General features: G+C 38.4%; 2 protein-coding genes across 4 annotated transcripts in view; one reads left to right on the top strand and one right to left on the bottom strand.

Annotated features, from left to right (window-relative positions):
* The window catches only part of DNAAF6 (dynein axonemal assembly factor 6), a 40,241-nt gene extending 29,911 nt beyond the window's left edge, over window positions 1-10,330 (bottom strand). The window contains exons 1-3 of one of the 2 annotated variants that reach the window (XM_032756410.2): window positions 10,251-10,330; window positions 9,544-9,820; window positions 1,813-1,968 (exon numbers count right to left, since the gene is read on the bottom strand). In XM_032756410.2, coding sequence (XP_032612301.1) covers window positions 1,813-1,965 — 153 coding nt within the window. In that variant the 5' untranslated portion in view covers window positions 1,966-1,968; window positions 9,544-9,820; window positions 10,251-10,330. The remainder of the gene's footprint in view (window positions 1-1,812; window positions 1,969-9,543; window positions 9,821-10,250) is intronic. The other variant, XM_032756409.2, reaches the window with a different exon arrangement.
* NUP62CL (nucleoporin 62 C-terminal like) overlaps window positions 1-26,948 on the top strand; it is a 146,587-nt gene that overhangs the window by 58,951 nt on the left and 60,688 nt on the right. The gene's annotated exons all lie outside the window — the stretch shown is intronic.

Raw genomic sequence — 26,948 nt, 5'->3', positions numbered from 1 at the left:
TTGCTGTTTTCAGAGAGCATATTTTCAAAAACACATCACTCTTGTAATCATCCCACAGTTCCCAAGATTAATACATGTTAAAAAATGAAAAGCAGTTTCTCTCCTGGAAAATGTAATAGTTCATTAGAAACATTAATTATTCTCCCACTGTTCTGATACTCTATGCCCTCTAATGATATCTGTACTGTGGTGGCTGAGTGACCAATTATCTCTAAATTGCTTATAACCCAGATATACAGAATCATACATTATTATAGTAATTTTCCTTTATAAACTGTACAACTCAGTAATATTATGCTAGTCTATTCTCATAAGCACTCATCTTTCCTCCTAGAAACACCTCTAGATGCAAATAAACACCTCCAGCCATAAACACCAAATGGAATAGGCTCTGTAACCAGGGTAAATCCTTATATTTGAATCTGTCCCAGTTACAAGTTCCACTTCATTATATTCAAGGTCACTGTTTCTCAAATACTTCATATACTTTTTCTATATGGCATAACCTTACCTTTCCTAGGACGTAGGCTCCAGAAAATTATTATTCTGCTACTCAACTAAGGTAGCAAAAATGAGCTTGCCTTCCCAACTTCATTGATACATTGTTCCTTTTTCTCCTGTATCCTGTTTGTTGTGTATGGCTAATGCTGTCATTAACATCCTGATGTTTCTTTGTTTAGCCTCTACTAAGACTTTTCCCTGACTAAAACTTCCTGGTTCCTGATCCTGGCTCCAAGCTGACTCAGTTCTTCTACAAATTTTATTTCCATTTCACATCTTATTTATTCTGCCCTATTCCACCTAAGCTCTTCCTTAGGGTGGTAGCTCAGTTCAGTGTCAGTCTGAGCCACTGAATTTGCTGCCTATTCATAGCTTGCTTTTTTCTCCACATTGTGGCAAAAATAAATTTTGGGAGGAGTAAATGGATATGTACGTTTGTGAAAGATGATTTATTCATGATAAATTGGTCATATAAGAAAACACTTCATTAAAATAATTTTATGCAAATTGACATATTCTGTTATAGTATGGGATTTTTTGCCCCAAATTTTGTTTCCCTATCATAGGCAGTCTGACAGCCAAGGCTCACTGATAGTTGAGAAATAGGAGAATGGAGAGCAGGGAGTTATATAAAAGTGTTTTAATTGTTCTGGGAATACTGGCAGTAACCTCGGAGTGGTCAAAGGGCAGTTCAATGAACTCTTCTACCCAAAATGAAGCCCATCTTGCTACTGCAAGCCTTGCTGACGTTACCTATCCTGACCCCAAATGCTACTCAACTAATTAGACTCCACAACTTTATTTGTGCATTACTGGGAAGCCAATTTTGGTAGGCTGAAACTAGTTTGCCCTATTATTTGACTCAAAAACTTTCTGTTCGGTGTTAATGTGTAGACAAATTAAAAAATTAAGGGACTGGTACTTGGTGGTCCAATTAATACTGTATAACTGAAAATATTTGTTTTATAGAAATATTGTCTAGGCTTAAACAATCCTAGCTACCACTCTGCAATGGTTGTCAAGCATTCTTTGGCCATAAATATAAATGACAACATTTTGAAATGTGGCTATTGCTACCACAGTTACAGAACTATTTTCCTATTCAGTGTTCAGGTGGTTTAGAAAAATATAATTATGTTTGCTAGAAATGTACTACAGGTTACATTGTCATGCATAATCAGCCTTGTAGCTTCCTGTGAATGTATCAAATGACACAGTTCTGTTCCCACAGCTAGGTGGGAACAGGTTATCCAAATACAGTTCCACAACTTCCCATGAACAAAACTAATTCAACTGTAAGTATATGACCACCTGTCCATAGTCAGAATCATCCTCTTCTTCAGGATTAAGTAGCTTAGAGAGGGCTTCCAGAGCTGTAACTGAAGAAACACTCTCAAAGTCTATATTTTGAGATTCCATATTTTCTGTCTTCATATTTTCAGAATCTATGTTTTCAGATTCCATTATCTGAAGAAAAAGATAATCAGAAAGAGGTATTTTACTTTTCTGTTTTATTTAAGACATGAAGATGTTTTATTGTCATATCTCCCTTCTTTCCCTGGATCACTCCATTGGTTCTTATACTTCCTTGGAAATCCTTTTAAACTCCTTCAAATATATGTATTTTGCTAACTCACAGACCTGGAGAACCAAGTAAACTCAAACATTCAGCCTGCTTTACTAAAATGTCATACTCAAGCTAACAAGCACTTACTGAGCACCTACTATAGTGGTTCTCGGGTTTTAATGTGCTTAATAATCACTTGGGGGAGTTGGTTTAAAATGCAGATTCTTAAGCCCTACCTCTAGAAAAAGTGTATGGTACATTATGTATCATCATTTGGGAACATATTTTTTAGACTGTCTTTTTATCTGTCTCATGTATGCTGTTTAGGCTGTGTATTCCACTTAGTGAACTGAAAAATATGTTGTTTGAGGGATATGCCCTGATGATCTGTATTCATTTCACATTTTTTTTTGCCTCAGGCAGGCCTGTACCTTCTGCTTTATTTCAATTCTTAATTAACCCTTGATGATGCCTAGCATTATATTGTCATCTGAGAGCTCCAATGGGTTAGTTCACTGACTTTCAATAAAAAATTGTTTTTCTGATTATAACAGTGATACTATATATCTATTGTGGGCTTTTTAGGAAATAATACATTAAATGTATAAATAAGAAAAGTATAACTACCTATAATCCTACCATTCAGACAGCAGTCTTTTTAATAATCTCTGCAGTTATATTTGGAGTAGGAAGTTCAGGATCTTTAAAAACGTTAGAGGTGTCAGACTTTTATGAATAACCTTAATAAAGACTGTAGCATTAGGTATATTTTTAGTGATTTGGGCATAAATATAATAGGAATCTTTTATTACACTTCTGCTGACATTTTGAAAACATTGTTATAAAATTAACTCATGGGAAGTATTTCTTTAGTACTTTTATTAAATGATCTCCAAAAATTTTGCTTTGTGCCTAGAACAGTAATACAAAAGGATTCTCGAATGTGTGCTGGTACAGTCACCTGTCAAAATCAATCTGCACGCAGATAGTGTTTTACAAATCTTCTGTTTTTTTTTGTTATGTTTTGCCATTATTTTGATTTTCTTTTTAAAATAGAAAACTGATCCTAATATCTATCAAAGACATTGAGGGTATGAAGCAAATATTAAATTGCCCTGTACCTGTAGCATAGAGGCAATATATCATAGTGGTTAGAAGTAGGGGCTCTGGAGTCACACTGCTTGGATTTGTATCCATCATTTACTTTCTTAGCTCTATGACTTTGAGCATATTATTTAAACTCCCATTATATCGAATTTTCTTTATCGATAAAATGGAGATAATAATTGTGTCCATCTTATAGGGTTGTTACAAGGATTAAGTAGCTTAACGCAAGTAAAAGAGCTTGGAACAGTGCTGGTCACAAACTAAGCACTCAACATATGTTGGCTATTATTAGTTATTTAAAAGTTTTACTTTGCTGGATATGACTATCATGTCTCATAATGATGTGGAATAAGTTAATGATAAAACTCATTACATTGGAAAGTCATTAAATTGGAAAAGTGAAATAAAAGGTAATAAAACAATCTTCTCTCACAGTACAGTCTGGCAGTCTGCTATGGAAATGAATAATTGACACTAATTAAACAAAGAGGATCCTGTTTATATTTTTAAATTCCTAGTTGATTATGTGTTCATTAAATATTTACCTAATATTAAAAGCAAAAATTTATTGTAACATTTTCAACCTTTGACAATGAAAGGAAAAAATACATCCAGGTATCTGATGCAACTATATAATTGGTATTTTGAATTGAGATGGTACAAATGAGACATTTAGAAAACAAATATAGTAGAAATTGTTTATTATACCAGTATTACATACTTTACAAAATTGTAGTGATGGTCAAATTATGCAGTGCAGGTGAGTTTACTACAATATGAAATGCTATATAAAAATATCATTATCTGACACATAGTATCAGTACCCACAGATATTTGATCAGGAGGCATGTGAAAGCTCAATGGTGGGCCAATGAAAGAAGAATAAACTGGGACCAGCAAAGCTAACCCATAAGTAGGTATTCTGAAGTCCCAAATATTGTGTCTGAGGTAGTAGTCATAACTACAATTTATGTGGTCTTATCTGCTTGGCAGAGACATGGCAGCAGGAGTTCCTGGACATGAGCAGTGCTTCAGGGCAGAAAGGTTGAAGTCATGGTTACAGGGAGACCTATTTAGGGTGAAGAAGGACGCTGGCCTATAGAAGGTGGGGTACAGTTCTTGAGGATTGTGCACAAGTTGACTGCTAGAAATGAAGTTTCAGAATAGGGCAGAATAGGGCTCAAAGTTCCAGCTGGAAAAGAGAAAACAAACCAGGCACTGCATCGGTGGCTTTCTCATGTCACCTTGGTACCCACAGTGGAGGTTATGAAGGAATGTTATGGTTCCTTTGGTACATTGGATACTGGATTTAGAAAAACCAGATTAATTCTAAATCCCTACCAGTTATTTGGAAAGGAACTCTGGCCTGGTTCTCATTAGGTGGGAAGTAGGCCAGTATGAGCAGTGGGAAGCTATACCTGTAGATTTAGTGTCTTTAATAACTGCAGCTGGCACATAGTCAGCAGCTGATTAATACCAAATGAAGCATGACTAAATTCATCTGAATGTTATATTTCAAAATAGTCATTTGGAAGGTTATACACTGATGTAAATTATACTATCAATGCTCAAAATATTTTGGGATTTTTCTTTTTATTTGGAATTGCCTTCATATGTATCACCAAGAAAATAGGTATCATTATGGTATCATTTGGTTTGATTACACATCAGATTTGTCGCCAAGTGATTTCTAGATATATTTAGATATCATGTCTACTTTCAAAATATGAAGATTTTCTTCTTTGAGGATATTCAAAAGAATGTGCTGCATGCCTCAAGGTGATTCTAAAACAGAAGTTTCAAAAGCAATTTTAGCAATAACAACAACATCAGAATAAATAGATTAGCCTCCTAAAGTGACTACTTTGAAGGGGATGGTCCTCCTTGGAATGTGTACACTTGTTTTTGTTAAATTATGCACAATAATTCTTAGTAACACTTTATATATCTGAAGCATATTAGGAATTAGACTTCTTAAAGTACAATTGGACTTCCAAATTATGCTGGAATAAAATGCCATAGATTTGCACTATAGCTCAATTAAAATAGAAATATAATAATAAAATTACCACTTTAGCCAAAATATTTTTACCATATCAAATGTAATAATAATCTGTAAACACAAATTAATAAATCATGACAACAAAAATAAATAAATAAATAAATAAATCATGACAAGTTTGTTGATATTGTATTTTGATAAACAAAATAATCCCAAATATTTTGTGACTAACTAGTTAAATGATTCAAAGTATCAAAGGAGAAAAACAGTTTGTGAATTTTTAGAAAAAAATTCAAAATTCAATGGAAAGGAAGATTCTACTAGCTTTTTAAGAAGTCTAACATATTGGCTGGGCGCGGTGGCTCACGCTTGTAATGCCAGCACGTTGGGAGGCCGAGGCGGGCGGATCACGAGGTCAGGAGATCGAGACCAGGGTGAAACCCCGTCTCTACTAAAAATACAAAAAAAATTAGCCGGGTGTGGTGGCGGGCGCCTGTAGTCCCAGCTACTCGGAGAGGCTGAGGCAGGAGAATGGCGTGAACCCAGGAGGCGGAGCTTGCAGTGAGCCGAGATTGCGCCACTGCACTCCAGCCTGGGCGACAGAGCGAGACTCCGTCTCAAAAAAAAAAAAAAAAAAGAAGTCTAACATATTAAGAACAACTTATTAAACTTTATTAAAAAACATTTATTAAAATTCATTTGACACAAGTGGATCACAGTTGAAAAACTAAAACAGGAGGACTTTTTAGGAACTACAAATGAACTATTTGTAAGGAACTATCTTCACTACAATGAACTATGCAGTGTTAGTTTATAGGTCTATCTTTAATTTCTAAATGTGATATACATTTAAGTTCATCCTGAGTCTGGCAATCAAGGTCCTTCAGGATATAGTCCCAACGTAGTTTTCTGTCCTTCCCTCCTATTATTCTCCTACACATTCTGTTAAAAACTAAACTGCTTATTAAACATACTCTATAATTTCCTGCCTTTGTACCTTGGAGTGTATTCTTCCTTTTGCCCTGACTTATTGGATAGTACAGTGTAGTGATTTTTAAAAAGAAGATTCTGGCCGGGTATGCTGGCTGACGTCTGTAATACCAACACTTTGAGAGCCCAAGGTGAGCTCACGGGTCACATGAGCTCAGGAGTTCGAGATCAGCCTGAGCAACATAGCAAAACCCCGACTCTACAAAAAATACAAAAATTAGACAGGCGCGGTGGCGTGCCCCTGTGGTCCCATCTACTCAGGGGCCCGAGGCAGGATGACAGCTTGAGTCCCAGAGATGGAAGTTGCAGTGAGCCGAGATCGGGCCACTGCACTCCAGCCTGGGAGACAAAGTGAGACCCTGTCTCAAAAATAAATAAATAAATAAAATAATAACAATAAAAATAAAAAAGAAGATTCTGGAGCCACACTGCCTAAAATGTTTGAATCTGGCACTGTCACTTAAATAGGCCAAGAATAAATTTAAACTAAGGAAAATTTAAGAGTTTCAGTAAAAACAAAATATATTACTGTCTTTTATTTGAGATTTGTATTTAGAAAATAAATTTTCTAGGCCCTTTGTTTTTCTTTCTCTCATTCTCTTTTGCTAGGCCAATGCTAATGGCAACATTTTCCAGACAGAGCCTTTGATTTTCCCACATTAACCTGAGTACTTCGGGTCTTCATAAATAGAGGCATGATTGGACCATCTACTAGCCACAATGAGCTAAAGCAACTGACACTCCAGAACCAGCTCATTACCATAACACTGGAGCCAGTCAGGGGCTGAAAAAGTTCAACCAGGTTGGCTCCAGACCCACAGCACTTAAGCAACATCAGTAACCTTGAGTTAAAGTCAGACTGGTTGTAAGGCTGGGATCATGCTTTCTATTTTATTTGTCTCCTCCACAGTATCAATAAAGATGGCTTTGGACATCAGTTAATTGTAGAAAAGTCTAGGTTAAATTAGTGAAAACTCTGAATTACAGACTATTCAAATAGATAATAGATTTTATTAATTCAAGTATATATGGTAAATAAAATCAGGGTGATAAAGAACCAACAAGCAGGGCTGGGCGCAGTGGCTCACGTCTATAATCCCAGCATTTTGGGAGGCTAAGGTGGGCGGATCACCTGAGGTCAGGAGTTCAAGATCAGCCTGGCCAACATGGCGATACCCTGACTCTACTAAAAAACACAAAAATTAGCCGGGCATGATGGCGGGCGCCTGTAATCCCAGCTACTTGGGAGGCTGAGGCTGGAGAATCACTTAACCTGGGAGGTGGCCATTGCAGTGAGCCGAGATCACTGCACTCCAGCCTGGGTGACAGAGAGAAACTCCATTCCCCCCGCAAAAAAAAAGTCACCAAGCAATATCCTTTTGGAACTTGTTTAAGTAAATAGATATATCCCTATGTAAAATACTGACTTTAACACAATGATTTGCAAGTACTCAAAATGTATTTATTCTCTAAATAAATTTGGCATTTCTTCTGCAACTTTATTTTTATTTATTTATTTTTTAAAATCAGCTTTCCTAGATTGAAGCAACTTTATTTATATAGTGCCTTATTTCGCAATTCCTCCATTAAAATTCTTCTGAGAACACAACAGTGATATTATCTCTGCCTATGTCTGAATTAAATTATAATATACTGACTAATTGCTTTCTGCTTTGCATTTTTTGGTAACTATACTCATCAATGATTTCCCACCTATTAAAAATAATTCATTTTGAATTTATCTTTATAATACTAAGAATGGTTTCTTTTTCAGGTCTCTAACTTTCACTACCATCAAATGTAGTAACTCAAAATAACTATGGGAACTTAACAGTTTTCGTTTCAAATTTAAAATATATTTAAGGAAGATGCTTTTTGAAAGTACCTGGAATCTTTCATAGAAAAAGAAGTCAAGAAATTAAATAGTTATTGATTATTAAATCAAAAAAAGTGTCTTTTGGCTGGGCGTGGTGGTGCACGCCTGTAATCCCAGCACTTTGGGAGGCCGAGGCTGGTGGATCACTTGAGGTCAGGAGTTTGAGACCAGCTGGCCAACATGGTGAAACCCTGTCTCTACTAAAAATACAAAAATTAGCCAGGCGCGCACCTGTAATCCCATCTCCTCGGGTGGCTGAGGCACAAGAATCGCTTGAACCTGGGAGGCAGAAGTTGCAGTGAGCCAAGATCACGCCACTGCATTCCAGCCTGGGCGACAGAGCGAGACTCCGTCTCAAAAAAAAATAAATAAATAAATAAATAGCATCTTTTGATTTAAGATTTCCTCTGTTTTAGTCATTTATTCATAAGGAGTCTGTACCATCCCAATCCTTTTTGAGAAGGGAGAGTTTTGTTTTTTTTTTTTTTTGAGACGGGGTCTTGCTGTAGCCCAGGCTGGAGTGCAGTGGTGCGATCTCGGCTCACTGCAGCCTCGACCTCCCTGGCTCAAGTAATCTTCCCAACTCAGCCTCCCAAGTAGCTGGGACTACAGGCTGCGCCACTGCACCCGGCTAATTTTTGTACTATTTGTAGAGACGGGGTTTCTCCGGCTAATTTTTGTTATTACTTGTAGAGACGGGGCTTCACCGTGTAGCCCAGATGGGTCTCGAACTCCTGAGCTCAAGTGATCCCTCGCTTAGGACTCTCAAAGTGCTGAGATTACAGAAAAATTAGTTTTAATATGGAGAGGCAAATCCTTGGTTTCTGTAGAAACCATCCTGAATTATCCAATGCTCTATAGTACATTTCAGACAAACTTAATACACTTAATATTTTTTTCTCTTTGTTTATCTATCTCAAGTCTCATACTCCACCGCTATCTAAAAAGAAGTTGGAGGGACTTCTTTTTAGATACAGGTGGAGTATGAGACCTCTTTTGTTTTTGAGACCATGTCTCACTCTGTCGCCCAGGCTAGAGTGCAGTGGCGCCATCACGGCTCACTGCAGCCTCGAACTCCAGGGCTCAGGTGATTCTCCCACCTCAGCATCCAGACAGGCAGGCGCCAACACACCCGGCTAATTTTTATATTTTTAGTGGAGACCAGGTTTCGCCATATTGCCCAGACTGGTCTCGAACTCCTGACCTCAAGTGATCTGCCGGCCTCGGCCTCCCAAAGTGCTGGGATTACAGGCGGGAGCCACCGCGCTCGGCCTGGCAAATTTTCTTGCTGTGCTTTAAATTTTCTCCCCAGTCCTATTTTTTTCATTTCTTCAGGAAATATAGTCTCTGTTCTGAATCCTTATCACAAGAAGCTCTTAAGGAGAAATGACTCCTCCCTCTTTGGTCAAACTAGGTTCTCTCCCTTCACTCAGATTTAATTTTTTTGGTCACACTTCCCCACCTTTTGACAGTTACAGTCAAACGACATGTAATACTTACTCTCCCAATCAGCCCTTAGCGAGTAGCAGGTCTTGTAGGTACAAGCAGTCTCTGCACAGTACACTCGGGCCCACCAAGTGAAGGTCTGATTACTTCTCACTCCTCAGCTTATCTAACCAAGCAACACTGGAACCCTCAGGCCACAGCGTTCAAGTTGTCGCACAAAGGACATTATTCACATAGTAAGTACTGGGGCCATTTTTTTTTTTCAGTCTGAAGTGTTATATCCCCCAAAACATTGCCTAACCAAGGCATGCTAGGCCAGGATAAATCGTGCCTGCACATATAAAACAGAAGGGTACAGTGGCTGCTCCAGTTTGGAGCACCCAGGTCCTCCTATAAGAAAATATGGTTTACATTCCCAAATTAGTCGTTATTAATGGGAAGGGAGAACCAATACGTGCATGTGAGAGTTAAGAGAAGACCAGTTGGGAAACCTTCAGATATTTATTTTTGCCTTCTGACAGTCGATCAGCACCCATCTCTCACTCACATCCTGTAAAACCGAGTTTTGTTAAAGCAGCGTCCTGCTTCTAGAGTCTAGGATAGCGGGATTTAGGGAACGGGTCTCCTCCACCTTGACCAACTTGTGGCTTTTTGGGGTATCTCTCAGAGTTGTAAATATCTAGAGTTCTCCCTAGTTTTTCTGATAGCCACGGCATCTGAGGACCCTGTCTTTGCCCCTCTTGAGGTTCGAGTTTCCTCACCTTGGTCAGTTTTCCGGTCTCTGGCTAGGCTCCGAAAACGGACTGTGGAGAGCGCAGCGTCTCTCTGTTGCTAGGGTAACAACTTTGTTTTGTTACCGCCCCCCACCTGCCAATCTCCGGGTTCCCGCTTGACTTTTCTGGCCAATCATAGAAGAGTCTCATCTGAGACAGCACAGGAATCGACCAATCCGAGCGCGTCCAGGTCAGGGTCACTGGTCGCCCTTTCTAGTTAACCAGGTCGACCCCTTTTAAGCCTCAGTCTCGGTTAGCTTTACTTCAGCGAGAACCGGCCCACAGAGGAGGCCGGTTCTTTCCGGCTCGAGCAGGTCCGGACCCGCCCCTCTGGAGGCTACGCAGTCTCGGAGGCCTGCCCATATAGTTCAGGGCCGGACAGCGAGCAGCGGCGGCTGCCAGTAAGGTAAGTTTGTGGGGTTTTCGTTTGTCCCGTTCGTCAGCAGGCTTCGCTCTCTTTTACGCTTTTCCCGCGCGTGAATTCCCGATCTGAGGACTCGATCTCCAGCCGATCTGGAGAGGCGGGGGCAGAAGGGTAGGGTCAGTGGGCCGGGGGTAGAGAAGGTTTTGCTACAGTCCTCCACGCCCCAGCCTTTCACGTCTCCCCCACGAGACAGAAACACGTGTTGTGCTTCCGTCCTGGCTTGTCGCGGGCGATCGTGTGTTTGTATGTGTGCAGGTGGGATCGCGCTTTTTATTCTCCTCTGTAGGCAAGGCTTCCGGGCCCCAAGTCCCCGGGGGAGCACCTGGTCAACTGCCACCCGGTTCCTGTGGGGCACTGGCTTGAGCTACGTGTCGTTCCCACTCTAGGGAAAATCGCGATTCCGGGAGCTCTGCTTTTCCCGCCTCGGAGTGGAGAAAAGCAGGCGCGCCGCTCGCTTGCCACTGCTAGGGAATCTGGTTGTCTTAAGTTCACTTAGAGAGAGTTGTTACCCTAGTTTCCCATAAATTCCGTGGCTTGGTTTTAAACAAAGGGGCGGCGGGGGGATGGCGTAATAAATATTTGGAGTATTCAGGACTGATTAGCCATGATCAATAGTAGGACCCCACAGAAGGTTTTAATGAATGGTTACTTTTGGTTATTCAGGTATTGGAATTTGATTATGAATGAACTAAACTGCTTCCCTTCTTTCTATATACCATGCATTTCTTAACGACCATCCCATCTGGCATAAGGGATAGTGAAGTTTGATTAATTTGTCCGTTCTACTTGTTATTATCTACAGTAAACAAAAAATGGGGATAGAATAAGGTTATTGGCTAAAGTAACGTTATTGGCCTTTTGGCCAAATTACCAATACCTTAATTCCGCTTATTACTGTGAATGATCAGAGTTTAGCTGTCTTGCATTTTGCTAATCCTCTAGATACTTGTGGAGCTTAAATTACAGCTATTATGCCATCTCCTTTTTCTTGCTTTTTTGTTTTTATTCTGCCTCATTGTGCATTATTCTAAGTCTGTAATGCTCAGTCTGTTTTTCAGACCTTTTGACTGTGACCGGCAGTAAGAAATAAATTTTATATTGTGACCTAGTACACATGTGGACAATATATAACCGACAACCGTTTTTACAGAAACAACACTTAACACTTACTACCTGCAATATACTCTGATAATTTCCATTACATTTTTAAAAATGTACACCACAACACCCTAATGATTTGTCCCTAGACCTTTAGTTTTCAAGCTTGTGTGTGCACTTTATTTAAAACTTATTTAAATAAATAATTTATTTAAAATACAGATTGCTCTGGCTCCCTCCAGAAATTGGTTCTGTGGTCTAGTGGGACCCAGGAAGATATACAATATAGCATATATGAAATACTTGGTACAGTGTCAGGTGCACAGGTGTTCAGTGAATATTAGTTTTCTTCTTGGGGAACAAATGTTATTTATCTTCAGGGATATAATCAACTCTTCAAGGTTTCATCTGTCCCTGGCAAGGTGGCGTTCAATACTAAGAACTGTTTTCCCCAGGTAGAGGAAGTAGCGGGGTGGGGGATGGGTCCAGGATCTGAGATTAATCTTTAAGCAGTTGACTTCCCTGAACAATGTCGGAAATACAGAAGCTTAGAGGTTGAGGAACATAAGGATTAGAGAGGTTCTGTGACTTTCCCAGGATTGTGCTGTCAGTAAGTGGATCTCCGAGACTAGAAGTCACTTGCTTAAGTCTAATATTCTTGTCCATTCTGCCTTGATAGCAGCCGCAATCTAGAGGCAGTAGTTGAAGCAGAAAGAGAGCTTCCCTAACTTGCCTATCCCAAAGCAGAGACCACTGAATTTGACTCCTAGTTCGGTTTTAAAGTAATGAAACTTGAGAGATCTAAAATATTTTTTAAAATACACCCAAAGGTTTCTGTGAATTTATAGCTATGGAAAATGGATATCGTTTAGCTAATTCTTTTATAATATATAGAGTATTTTAAAACACTGGTTAAATAACTTATTAATGCAACATTGAAAGAAATTAAAGATGAAAAATCTCACTCAATTCTGCTACCATAATATAACTGATAATTCTATACCCCTCCTATCTTTATCCATATGTACCCATGTTTTTACATGATTGTGATCCTTTTTCATATACTTTTTTGTTATTTTTATTTAATACTGTTTTGGAAATTTTTTTCTATTTTGTGATGGTCTTTATATTTTGCATCACTAACAGCAACCTAGTATTTCATAGAGTGAGCTGGCTGTAATTTACTTAGCCTAACTAACCAACAACAGAAAATAAGACACTATGTGTCCTTTGAAAAGGGAGATGTAGCCAGGTGCGGTGGCTCACACCTGTAATCCCAGCACTTTGGGAGGCTGAGGCGGAAGAATCGCTTGAATCCAGGAGTTCAAGACCAGCCTGGGTAACATAGGGAGCCCCTATCTCTATAAAAAATATTAAAAAATTAGTCAGGCTTGGTGGCATGTGCCTGTGGTCCCAGCTACTCAGGAGGCTGAGGTGAGAGGATCACTTGAGCATGGGAGGTTGAGGCTGCAGTGAGCTGTGATTACGCCACTGCACTCCAGCCTGGGCGACAGAGCAAGACTGTGTCTCAAAAAAAAAAAAAAAAAGTAAAGGGAGATGTGCTAATACAGTTATTCCATGATGTCTTGGGTTATTTAAAATCATTTCTATAACTTGTGTCTTACATAACAGTGAGCTCAGTAGGAAGCCCAGCAGGAAGGCCAGATCTAGATCTGCACCTGAGCTGGGAGTTTTTGCCCCTCTTGGATGTATGAATTTGGCAATCAAGATTTCTATGTGCCAGAGCAGGCAGTGAACAGCTCTGGTGTCCTTTATACATATGAGTTAGGTTGAATGTATTTTTTTTTTTTTTTTGCGACGGTCTGCTCTGTCGGCCCAGCTGAAGTGCAGTGGTATGATCACAGCTCACTGCAGCCTCGACCTCTGGGGCTACAAGTAGCTGGGACTATAGGCACATGCTACCATGCCTGGCTAATTTTTTTTTTTTCTTTTTTGGTAGGGACTGGGTTTCACCACGTTCCCCATGCTGGTCTCAAACTCCTGGGCTCAAGCAGTCCACCCGCCTCAGCCTCCTAAAGTGCTGGGATTGCAGGCGTGAGCCACTGGGCCCAGCCATGAATGTTCTTTTTTTTTTTTTTTTTTTTTTTTTAAGACAGTCAAGTGAAGCAATGGGAGTGGAGAAGGAACAAAGAACTCTGTAACTGGTTGTGATTAATTAGTTGTATTAATAAATACCACTGTACTCAGACCAGCCTGAATTTATTTTTTTTACTAAGTATAGACATTTTTTAAATGATTTACTTTAAAAAATATATGAATCACAGCAGCTTCACATAGATTTAAGTGCCATAGTAACACTCACACTGTTACTTTATGAATATCTTTTTCAAAGATTATATGAGTGTGTATTAATTTATAATTTAAACAATTTTTATAAAGGAGCCAATTAAGTTGGCTGGGAGAATAAAGGCTACAATTAGTCTATATTAGCACATCTCCATTTTCAAAGCACACATATTGTCTTATTTTCTGTCATTCTAAAACATTACTTCTTTAAAATTAAGAAATATTTCAAACAGAAAAATAGACTTATGAACCATCATCCATGTATCTACCAAAGATTTAACAATTGTTATAATTTTGCCACATTTTCTTTAAGGTGTTGATCTTTTTAAAGAACTAAAACATTACAGCTATCTCTTTATACCCCTTCCCAATCTCATTTCCTTCCCATCCCAGAGATACTTTTCCAAAGTTGGTATATATTTTTCCAATCTATATTTATAAGTGCCCTGACATGCGGCCATAAATGATTTGTAATATATTGTTTTGTGTGTCTTTAAGATTTATGTAAACGGTATAATTTATTCTTCTGCAGTTTTTTTTTCTTTTTTGAGACAGGGTCTCTGCTGCCCAGGCTGGAGTGCAGCCACGTGATCTTGGCTCATTGCAACCTCCACCTCTTGGGCCCAAGTGATCCTCCCACCTCAGCCTCCGGAGTAGGTGGGACCACAGGTCTACAGGTGCTCACCACCACGCTTGGCTAATTTTTAATTTTTTTTTGTAGAGACAAGGTCTCACTATGTTGCCCAGGCCGTTCTTGAACTCCTGGGGTCAAGTGATCCTCCTGCCTCAGCCTCCCAAAGTGCTGAGATTACAGGTGTGAGCCACTGTGCTTGGCCCTGCAGCATTTTTTTTTTTTTTTTTTTGGTCAGCAGTATTTTTGAGATTTTAAAATGCAAATAAAATTATTTTTTATTGCTATATAGTATTCCAATGTATGACTAAATCACTTTTAAAAAAATCTCCATTCCGTTATTGCTGTTGGACATTTAAGTTGTTGTAAATATACAGATAAGATTCATATAAATCATGCAAATATTGTTATGATTCCACTTGCATGAGGTACCTAGAATAGAGCAATTCATAGAGACAGAAAGTAAAGTAGAGGTTACCAGGTGCTGGAGGAGGGAGGAAAAGGGAGTTAGTGTTCAGTGAGTACAGAGTTTCTGTTCAGGATGATGAAAAAGTTTTGTCAATAGACAGTTGTGACAGTTGAATAACATCTATGTATGATGTTATTCATACATCTATGTATGAGTGTACCTAATACTACCAAAATTGTACACTTTAAAATGGGTAAAATGGCAAATATTATATGTATTTTACCACAATTAAAAAACTAAAAATTAGAAACATAAGAATTATGCTTATTTTTTCAGAAGCATATGTTTAATTGCTTTATTTTCTGTGGAGTGAGGCCATGAAAAAAGTGAACATTCCTATTAAAGAATAAACTTTAAGTTATATTAGCCAGATCTGATTTTCCTTGTAAATAATAGTTTTTGAGATCTTTATATGACAACTTTTCTTATTTGCATGTTTGTAAAAGGTTTTTATGATTATCATTCTTCAGAATTCTCCAGTTTTTTGTTTTTTGAGGGTTTTTTTGCTCTACTTTTCCAGAGTTTTGGGAAAGATTCTTATAAATATGGGCATACCTTTGAGGCTGTCTTTTGCATTTGACTGCTATTCACCAGTTAGTTCTTTCAAGTATTTTACTCTCTCTCCTCTCCTCACCTACCCTCCCCTATTCCCTGCCCTCTCTTGCATTCCTCCACCCCCTTTCCAAGCAGCCATACCTCTTCCTAGGTCTTCATGCCCACACATACACTGCCATCCCTTGGGTCCTTCTCAGCTCCTCCAAGATTCTCTCTCTTTTTTTTTTTTTTTTTTTTTGAGACGGAATCTCGCTCTGTTGCCCAGGATGGAGTGCAATGGCGCGATCTCGGCTCACTGCAACCTCTGCCTCCCAGGTTCAAGCGATTCTCCTGCCTCAGCCTCCTGAGTAGCTGGGATTACAGGCACTCACCACCACGCCCAACTAATTTTTGTATTTTTAGTAGAGACAGGGTTTCACCATGTTGCTCAGGCTGGTCTCGAACTCCTGACTTCATGATCTGCCCACCTCGGCCTCTCAAAGTGCTGGGATTACAGGATCAAACTTCACATGAGCAATTTACAGTCTTCAGCAGTATCACACTTTTAACATTTGAAGAATTGATCCTCATTTTGGGATTAAAATAAAAACTTTTTCTAGGTCTTAAAATTAGATTCTGACCTTAAGGCTTTGAGAAGCTATAGTATGAAGGGGGAAAAAAGAACTTAATGTGAAAGATAATCAGCAAATTATACTGCTTAAGATGTTTAATATGAACTTGAAACCAATGCACCATTTTCAGAAGCCTTATATTTTGTTTTGGCATAAGATGATTACCATTTGAAGTTTGATCCCTCTCTGTTTCCTTCAAAATGCCTGGGCTAACTTCACCTCTCCCTATCAATTTCTCTCTGGGAACAGAAACATTTAGAGTAAGACATTAGTAATTCAGTTTTTACTTCCAGAGTTGGCATGCATAACTATTACTGACAAATAGGGTCATTACTGTGCTTTGAGGCTTAGATTTTTCTACTTTCTTCTTGAGTACTTTTTCTGGAAGACTTTATATCTTGGTAGAACTAGGGGTTTCTTCTGTGAATTTGTACTTCCTTTGCGTCTCTGCCGCTCTAATTAATGATGTGTTAAACAATCATGTATTGCCAGAGGTTGCTATTTATGGAAATGGTTTTATAACATGACTAATCATATGTGAATTTTCAGACCAGATCTCTCAGTCATGATGTTCTTGAGAAGGTTGAGTGCATTCGTGGAACTTGATGATTGTCAATAACTGGGCAGTTTAGGGAAAATGTTGCCTCTGAAGAAGAATAGTCTATTTGCTTCTAAGAAACCAGGAACAATTTTTAATAAATTGTATGGCTAAGCTTCTGTGCTAGTCACCTCTTGACAGTCATTTCTCAAAGTAAATGTAGGGGAATGAATGATTACTCTCAAAATCATTTACACTTTGTGAGACAGAAATCCTTAAACATTATGCTGAAATGGCTTATAATAGGGACCCAGGCTTGAACTGATTTTGTTTCTGCCTTTTGACACACAGTAGATTTATCTTCCTAATGATGTGTTGCTTAAGCTAGTATTAAAATAGAAGAATTGTGTCCAGTTCCTTCACTTACTAGTTGCTTCACCCTAGGAAAGTTAGTGCCTCAGAGCCTCTGCTTCCTCAGCTATAGAATGGAGATCAAAATACCTTTTTGGTTTGTTGTTAGGTAATGAAGGTAAGGGATTTCAGTTTCAATAAGTGCTTCCTTTTATCTTTTCCCCTTTATATTACATAAGAGAGTCTAGAACTTGAGTGATAAAGTGGTGTGTCCTGAAATGACCTACCATCATTTATTGATTCTAGATCAGGTTTCCTACTACCGAGAACACTCCCAGAATCAATAAATAATAGTAGGTAGTACACAGAGCAGATAATTTGCATGCTGATACATGAGATAGATAAATAGTAATTTTTTAAAATTATATTTTGAAATCCAGTTTATGTTCACTGTCTGGGCCAGCTGATAGTGTGTCCGGAATTGGTTCCTTCCGGTGGGTTCTTGGTCTCGCTGACTTCAAGAATGAAGCTGCGGACCCTCGCAGTGAGTGTTACAGTTCTTAAAGATGGTGTGTCCGGAGTTTCCTCCTTCTGGGGGGGTTCGTGGTCTTGCTGACTTCAGGAGTGAAGCTGCAGACTTTTGCAGTGAGTGTTACAGCTCTTAAAGGCGGTGCGTCTGGAGTTGTTCGTTCCTCCTGGTGGGTTCGTGGTCTTGCTGGCTTTAGGAGTGAACCTCTGCGGTGAGTGTTACAGCTCATAAAGGTGGTGTGTCCAGAGTTGTTCTTACCCCCGTTGGGTTCTATAAAATGGAACATTTTATAGAGTGCTGATTGGTCCGTTTTTACAGAGTGCTGATTGGTGCGTTTACAAACCTTTAGCTAGACACAGAGCGCTGATTGGTGTGTTTTTACAGAGTGCTGATTGGTGTGTTTACAAACCTTTAGCTAGACACTGAGTGCTGATTGGTGTGTTTACAAACCTTTAGCTAGACACAGAGTGCTGATTGGTGCATTTACAATCCTTTAGCTAGACAGAAAAGTTCTCCAGGTCCCCACCCGATTAGTTAGACACAGAGCACTGATTGGTGCATTTTTACAGAGTGCTGATTGCTGTGTTTACAAACCTTTAGCTAGACACAGAGCACTGATTGGTGCATTTACAATCTTTTAGCTAGACAGAAAAGTTCTCCAAGTCCCCACCTGACCCAGAAGCCCAGCTGGCTTCACCTCTCAGTAGTGCTCTATAATTATCTTTGATTTGCTGGTTCTTCACCAGCAGTGAGGATAACCCCAGTATTATATTTTGGAAAGCTTTCACATAGCACTTTACATAAAATTAAATTAGACAAGGCAGTATATGTGAAGAGTCCTTTGCAAACTTATTTTTAAAATAATATTTTGGTTATTCACTTAATGGAACCGTCAGAATTTTAGAAGTGAGGAAACTGAGGCTCCAAATGCATTTAAATGACTAGAACAGTCTAGTGGGCATCAACACTCATTCAGTTGTTTTCTTTCTCTTCAGCCATTTAGTTAATTCAGTAAGCCCCATTTAGATTGGACTGCCAGGTAGGGAACATTCTGCTCATTTCTAGTAGCCCTTCTAATGAGCTCTGATGATTTTTGGGGGCCTAGTGGGCTTTCTGCTGAGGGCCTTTATCATCTAGTATTCCTTTCTTTGAATATGTGTGCTTGTATTGAGTCACCCAAGAGAGATTGTAAGCTGGGCTCAGCATACAAAGCTGTAGTTTTGTCAGCTTTAAGCTCCTGTAGTTAGGCAGTGTGGATAAGGAGAGGTTACTTAGAAGAGGAAGAGGGGTTGTCTGGAGAAACCCAACAAGGCAGAGATAGCGTATTCCTCTTGATTGCCACAGATAGGGAGTACAGACCTGTTTCCCATTTTTTAATAAAGTAATGATATGCATAGGGAAGCTAAAGTGTGCTAAGTTCCTGTTCGTTAAAAAAGGATACGGAATACTGATTAATTTCAGACTTTGTTTTAAAAAATATAAATTTAAGTCTGTGTTAAAAGAAATAATTCAAGAGAATGCTTACAAATTAATAGAATATGTAACTTCCACGCCTGGGAAAAATTAAGAGAATAAAGAAAATCTCATCAATCCAAATATTCAGGAAACAATAAAAGATATATAGAGCCTGGCAAATAAAAAATACAAAGTAAGATGGAAGAAAAATCCAGTAGTGTTAGTAGTCACAATAAATGTAAGTAAGTTAAACTCACTAAGAGACTGTCAGATTGGATTTAAAATATTTCAGCTATGCTCCTTACAAAAATCACATTTAAAATGACACAGAAAGGTTGAAAACAAGGGAATTGAAAAAGATACACTAGGCCAATACCAACCTAAAGAAAAATGGTGAGGCAACATCAGTGTCAGACAAAATATGATTTAAGGCAGTTTAGTAATAATTAGTTACTTCATACCAATGAAAGAAAGAAAATTTACCAAGAGTCTGTCAACTGTGAACTTCATATAGGCCCCTAACAATACAGTCTTGAAATATATAAAGGAGGCCGGGCGTGGTGGCTCAAGCCTGTAATCCCAGCACTTGGGGAGGCTAAGGCGGGTGGATCACCTGAGGTCAGGAGTTTGAGACCAGCCTGATCAACATGGTGAAACCCCATCTGTATAAAAATACAAAAAAAAAAAAAAATTAGCCGAGCGTGGTGGCACATGCCTGTAATCCCTGTTACTTGGGAGGCTGAGGCAGGAGAATCGCTTGAACCTGGGAGGCAGAGGTTGCAGGAGGTTGCAGTGAGCCGAGATTGTGCCATTGCACTGCAGCCTGGACAAGAGTGAAACTCCATCTCAAAACAAACAAACAAACAAAAGAAATATGTAAAGGAAAAAGCAATGGGATTGTAGGGAGAAACTGACAATTCATAATAACTGGAGGCTTTTAAACACCTTTGTCAGAAACTGGTCAAGCAAAATAGATTAAAAAATAAAAAAGTTAAGGATATGAAATATTTAAGATCTAAATGAGATGGAAGGGCAAGAATCTTTAATTCAAAATTTTTAGTGACAAAAATGTACTTTTAGTCCAAAAAGTGATTTTTTTGTTTTATTTCTCAAATTTCTAAGGCAGAAAAGAATTAAAGGTATGTGCTACATTTAATAGGAAGATTCTTAAATTATTTCCAAAAGAATAGAAATTCCATAAATGCAAGGGCATAGGAAAAAAAAATCCACCTTTTTTTTTTTTTTTTTGAGACGGAGTCTCGCTGTCGCCCAGGCTGGAGTGCAGTGGCGCGATCTCGGCTCACTGCAGGCTCCGCCCCCCCGGGGTTCACGCCATTCTCCTGCCTCAGCTTCCCGAGTAGCTGGGACTACAGGCGCCCGCCAACACGCCCGGCTAATTTTTTGTATTTTTAGTAGAGACGGGGTTTCACCTTGTTAGCCAGGATGGTCTGGATCTCCTGACCTCGTGATCCGCCCGCCTCGGCCTCCCAAAGTGCTGGGATTACAGGCGTGAGCCACGGCGCCTGGCCAAAAGAATCCACCTTTTGATGGCTACCAGAAAACTTTAGTTTTGTCTGCAATATGACATTGATGACAATACCTAAATCTGGAAGTGTTTGTCAATTTCTTTTACAGGATAAACACCCACCATGGTTTGACAACAATGAATTTTTCTATCAATATTTATATTATCATCATGTATATTAAAACATATAATACATAAATAATTATATGTTATAAAACCTATAATAATATTATTATAATTTATAACAACATAGCACTTGTAACCTCAGGAAAGTGGTACACTTGGGAATATAAAACTAAACACAGCAAATGCTCTTATTCTAAGTTCATAATGCTTACCTTTCTGTGCCTTCCAGGATTGAGTTGTTACAGTTGAAATCACCATTTGGAGCTCACATTTAAAAAGTTTTAAGATGTGTATAAGACTTAAAAATAAGCATGTTGTAACTAACACATTCAGATAAATATTGTCCTTCAGAGTTACTCTTGGGAAAGTTTTCCCTGATACCCATGACACAAACAGTATTCAAGATGCTGTATCTCAGCCATTTAAAAAGGTACATTTTTTTCATATCTTAACATCTCTGAAATGGAGGCAAGTCTAATAGTTGAATGGTATCTTTTGGCCAGGTGGCAGTTGTGACATGATAGTTGTTCCTGCATGCACAGATAATATCAAAATCTTTAGGATCAAAACTTTCATAATGGATGACTGAAGTGAAAAATCCCTGAGACAATGGAGGATCACCTTTAACTCTTAGAAAATAGTGGTTGTAGGGAGAGAATGGAGGAGATAGTAAATCAGATTTAGTTATCAATATGCTGAAATGGGAGACAAAAGGAAGCTAGTCTACATATTTGCAAAGCTGACTTAAGAGCATAGCAAAAATTGCTTTTAGTTCTCTTATAAGTTATTTTTAAAAATGCTGCTTTAACAGTGCTCCTGGTGGCATAGAAGTCATCAAGAAATTTGTGTTGACAATTGGGGCCTGGCACGGTGGCTCATGTCTGTAATCCCAACACTGTGGGAAGCTGAGGCAGGCAGATCATCTGAGGTCAGGAGTTTGAGACCAGCCTGGCCAACATAGTGAAACCCAGTCTCTACTAAAAATACAAAAATTAGGCAGACATGGTGGCACACGCCTGTAGTCCCAGCTACTCAGGAGACTGAGGCAGGAGAATCGCTTGAACCCGGGATGCGGAGGTTGCAGTGAGCTGAGATTGTGCCACTGCACTCCAGCCTGGGTGACTAAAGGAGACTGTCTCAAAAAAAAAAAAAAAAAAAAGAAAAGAAAAGAAAATTGGACTCAATGTGAATTTTTGAGATACATTAACCAAGTTACTTTGCTGATACGTTTTTCTAATGTATGCATGTTTGATTAAAATCTATGTCTACAATGAAAAGAACTCTTTCAAAAAGTATTTAAAAATTAAATAATATGAATTATGACAGGTTGGTGGTTTTTCTCCCTTCCTTTCTTAGTGGTGCATAAAGTAATGCAACTCTTAGTTTTAATGAGGCATTTTTGAAATTTGTTAGAATTGCCTTTCAGAGCTACTGTGTTAAAAATTAATTTTTAGTCATCTCATTTTATTAATTTTGACTGGGATAGAATTATAAGTTCACAATGACTTTTCCTTTAACACTTTAAAGATATTTTCCCACTGTCTTCTAGTGTTTATTATTGCTAATGAAGAGCCTGCTGTCAATCTAGTTGTTGCTCCTTATTAGGTAAATTTGTTTTTTTCTCTCTGGTAACTATGAGAATTTTTTCTCTATAGGGTTTCAATATATTGTATATAACGGGTATGTGTGTTTGTATGGTGGTGAGGAGGGATTGCCTGCTTGCACTTGGTGGCTTTTTAAATCTGAGAACTAATTTTTCTTCAGTTCTAGGAAATTCACTTATCAACCCTTTGAATACTGCCTCTGCCATTCTATTTTTTCCCTCTCTGTTCCTTCTGGATATATATTGGAGCTTCTTTTTCTCCTTATCTCTTAATTCTCTCCCCTTTTCCATCTTTTTTATTTATTTATTTTTATCTGCCATTGATACTGGCAGATTTTTTTCTGTTCTCTCTTCTAATTTGCTAATTTTTTTTCTCTTCAACTGTGTAGTCTATTATTTAAATCTGTCTTTTGAGCATTTTTAGTTCTAATACTGATACGTGTTTCTTGGATTTCCTTTTGGTTCTTTTTCACATTCACTTAGTTTTATGGATGCCATTTCTTTCTTGAGCTCTTTGAACATATCAAACGTATATTTTGATGTGCTATTCAGATTGTGCTTTTATCTCTAATTTCTTGGATAAGAATTCTCTCATTTTCTTAGGTCTAAAGATGACTGACTTAGATGTTTTGTATTTCTTGTCTGTGAATTAATCTTCTAAGGGTTTTTTTTTTTTTTTTTTTTTACTATATGTGACCTAGGAAGTGGAGATGTCCCTTTTGAGTAATGTCATGGGCAACCTGCCTGGACCTTGAAGGTTTTATCAACTCCTAACCAGTTTTTATGATAACATCTTATCTTGAAGTTTCTACATCACAAAGATAAATTGAATTTGAGCCATCTATGCATATCTTCTGTAGCAGTTTGGGATTGTCACATGTCTCTTGTCTTTTCCATCCTCCTGTAGATGTTTCCTAGATTTAAACTTCACTAGGTCTCTGCTGATTCAGGAGCCTGTGGTCTTACCAGGTAGCCTTAAATTGTACCCCAAATTCAGCATTGTATTTCCAGCTATTAAGGCACATATCTCATTCAAGGTATCATCTTGGGCTAAGCAACATTAACTTCTACTCATGGGTATGAATTCCCTTTCTGTCTGACACTTGGAAAATTGTCCTTCTTTCTGGAAAAACTTTGCTTTGTATTAAAAAAAGCTTTTATTAAATGATTGTAAACTGGTATTTCTAGAAGTTTGGAGTACGAGGGAGCAACTCCAGTGTGGCTTCTGTCTACCATCTTTTCTTTGAGGTCTCATTGAGAGCTCTAATTTTTTTTCCCATTCTTCTCTTCTCCTTTTTTAGGGTTTGGAGTCATGAGCAGGTTTAATTTTGGAAGAACTTTACAGGTGGGTTCATTATTTAGCTCTGCAAAAACAACAGTGACTACTTCCACTACAGGGTTTATTTTCTCTACATCTGGTATAGGAGGGTTAAATTTGAGGGTTTTGTCCCAACCAGTTGCAAGTACATCTTCATCTTCCACTGGCTTATTCACATCCAGCTCCAGCTACACAGACTACAGGATTCATTTTTGGAACACTGGTTGTGTCAACTCCTGCCCCAGTAGCAACTGAATTTTCCTTAGAATAAGAGCAATACAGTTTCTGATTTTTTTTAGTGGGTACAAAGGTAATTGTTTCTGAGAGACAAACTGGGTAAAGAAATGATATGTTATTTCTAAATCAACTATTTCTGGCCTGGCACAGTGTTTCACGCTTGTAATCCCAGCACTTTGAGAGGCCAAAGCAGGCAGATTGCTTGAGCACAGGAGTTTGAGACCAGCCTGGGTAACATGGCAAAACTCCGTCTCTACAAAAAATACAAAAAATTAGCCAGGCATGGTAGTATGTGCCTGTAGTCCCAGCTACTCAGGAGGTTGAGGTGGGAGGATTGCCCAAGCCCGGGAGGTCGAGGCTGCAGTGAGCCGTGATTGCACCACTGCACTTCAGCCTGGGTGACAGAGCGAGACGCTGTCTCAAAAATGAAAATCTATTTGGAATTATGTTATTTATTCCCAAGGTAGTCTACCAAATTGAAGGCATCTGAGATTTGAGGCACAAGGCACACTGAATTCTGTACTGTGGTCTCCCTTCATTTTATGTGAACCATAGGAGGAGTACTCACTGAGTTTTGGAAATGTATCATCTTGAAATTAGGCTACTTGCTGAATAAGTGACTCTTTAGAGATATCTTTTTCTATCGATCATTGTAATGAAATCATTATTTAGTTTTCCCTCATGCATCTCAGAATTTTAAAGGAGGTACTCATTTCATGCCTTTTTAGGTAAATCCACTTGTTTTTTCGTAGCACTGATAGCCTCATGTCTTTTAGTAGCACCAGAGAACCTGGTGAAAGCAAGGGTATTCCCTCTGGAATTCTCCTTTATCCTGTTATAGTTATCTAATAACTTGTAATTGAATGCTAAATAATCTTTCTTAGGAGGATTAATTTAAATATTGAAGCATTTTGTCATGGGTCATGAAATACATTAAAAATTTCTAAACTTTTCTGAAGTTGGTTAGTGTGGAAAAAAAGATAAAAAATCTCTAAAAATTGTTTGAAAGAGATGCGTGTTGTTTGATTTAGTGTCTAAAACAAAAACTTGTGTTGTTTAATAAAGTGCTGGACTGGCAGAAAGAGGAAGTATAAGTCCTTTTTTTTGTTTTGAGATGGAGTCTCACTCTGTCGCCAGGCTGGATTGCAGTGGCTCGATCTTGGCTCACTGTAACCTCTGCCTCCTGGGTTCAAGCAATTCTCCTGCCTCAGCCTCCTGAGTAGCTGGGATTACAGGCGTGCGCTACTGTGCCTGGCTAATTTTTGTATTTTCAGTAGAGACAGGGTTTCACCATCTCGGCCAGGCTGGTCTCAAACTCCTGACCTCGTGATCCACCTGCCTCGGCCTCCCAAAGTGCTGGGATTACAGGTGTGAGCCACGGCGCCCGGCCATATAAGTCCTTTTGTCTCTACAGAAGACAAAATTTTCTGAACTACTCTTTCTCCATTAAAACATTTTAAAATGTTTTTCCCCTTAAGGTGGATCAAATTAGGTAACCTTTATCTATGAATGAGAAATATGGAGCTCTGTACATGTATTCCTATATTAATATCTGGTTATCTTTATGTATTGAGATGAAATAACTTATAGAACAAAACCTTCACATTTAAAACTTAATTTGACAGGAGCCGTGTTATCTAGTTGCCTTTTAATATGTAGATAACTGTTATGTTGATTTTTGTTTCCTTTTTTCTATTTAGAATGTGCCTGTATTAAAATACCTCATGTAACCGTAAAGTTATACACCTACTAAGCCCACAACAATTAAAAAAAAAAAAGTTGGGCAACACTGCTTCCACACAACCTATAGTGATTACAAGGGCTTCTGGGATAGGTGCCAACACCCTTACTAATGCTGTAACTAGCAATACCCTGTCACATGAGGTGACAGCATCCACTCCTTTTGCTTTTGGCTCTTCTCCCTCCTCTGCTATTCAGGTTTCTCATTCATCGGTGGAGGCACACCTCAGACTGGGAGCACCAGTTTCAATATTGTTTCCATGAGGCATGCAGCTCAGCCGACAGCATTTGTAGAATTACCCCTTATTCCTGCTACTTAGGCATCTAGTGGCACAACTGCTGTACAACCAATAGCTCCTTTCATCCTTGGCAGACAGTCCACAAGTAAGGTTTGAACTCTGCTCTCTAATGGAGAAGCACAGTATTCAAGATTGATTTTGAGATTCTTACTTGATTGATTCAAATCCAAATGTGGTCACTTCTCTTTTGGAGGTTAGTGTTATTGATGAATATAGGAGAAATTAAATACAAAATGCCCCTTCTGGTTTATAGTTTTAGGTTTAGAACCAATCAATCTTTGTTTTGGAAAAAGCAACAAACTCCTGAGAACCAGTAGTCTAGACAAATTGGCATATAGTAATCAGAGTTACCTTGAAATATTTTGTTCAATTGTTTAATGCTTATGTTTAACAAATGTTTCTTGTTCACAATCTGTTGATTGTTTTTCTTCCTCTCTTAAAACTTCTGAAATGAAATTTATCAGGAGGAACAACAGAACAAGAAAGCATATCTTTAGGGTAGTATGACATTTTAGAGAATATTATATGATGCAATAAGTCAGTTATATGGCATGATTTGGGAATGGTATATTCTTGCTAAAATATTTTGGCTAGCGGAGACATATACTATACATGGGTAACCAGCTTCCAGTTAGGTTTCAGTAAAATACATTTAACCTGTATTCAACATTAATGAGAAGACATTCAGGATCTTGCTAAACCAAAATGCAGTTAATAAAATGTTATATACACTGGACCATATACTATATAATCTTTTGGGAATGCCTTTTTTCACTCAGCATAATTTTCTGGAGATTCATCCAGATCGTTGTCTGTATCGATTTTCTTTCCTTCCTTTCTTTCTTTCTTTCTTTCTTTCTTTCTTTCTTT

The sequence above is a fragment of the Hylobates moloch genome, unplaced genomic scaffold, assembly GCF_009828535.3.
Source record: "Hylobates moloch isolate HMO894 unplaced genomic scaffold, HMol_V3 SCAFFOLD_7, whole genome shotgun sequence".
In the NCBI taxonomy this organism is placed as follows: domain Eukaryota; kingdom Metazoa; phylum Chordata; class Mammalia; order Primates; family Hylobatidae; genus Hylobates; species Hylobates moloch.
This window is presented reverse-complemented; position numbering and strand designations above follow the sequence as displayed.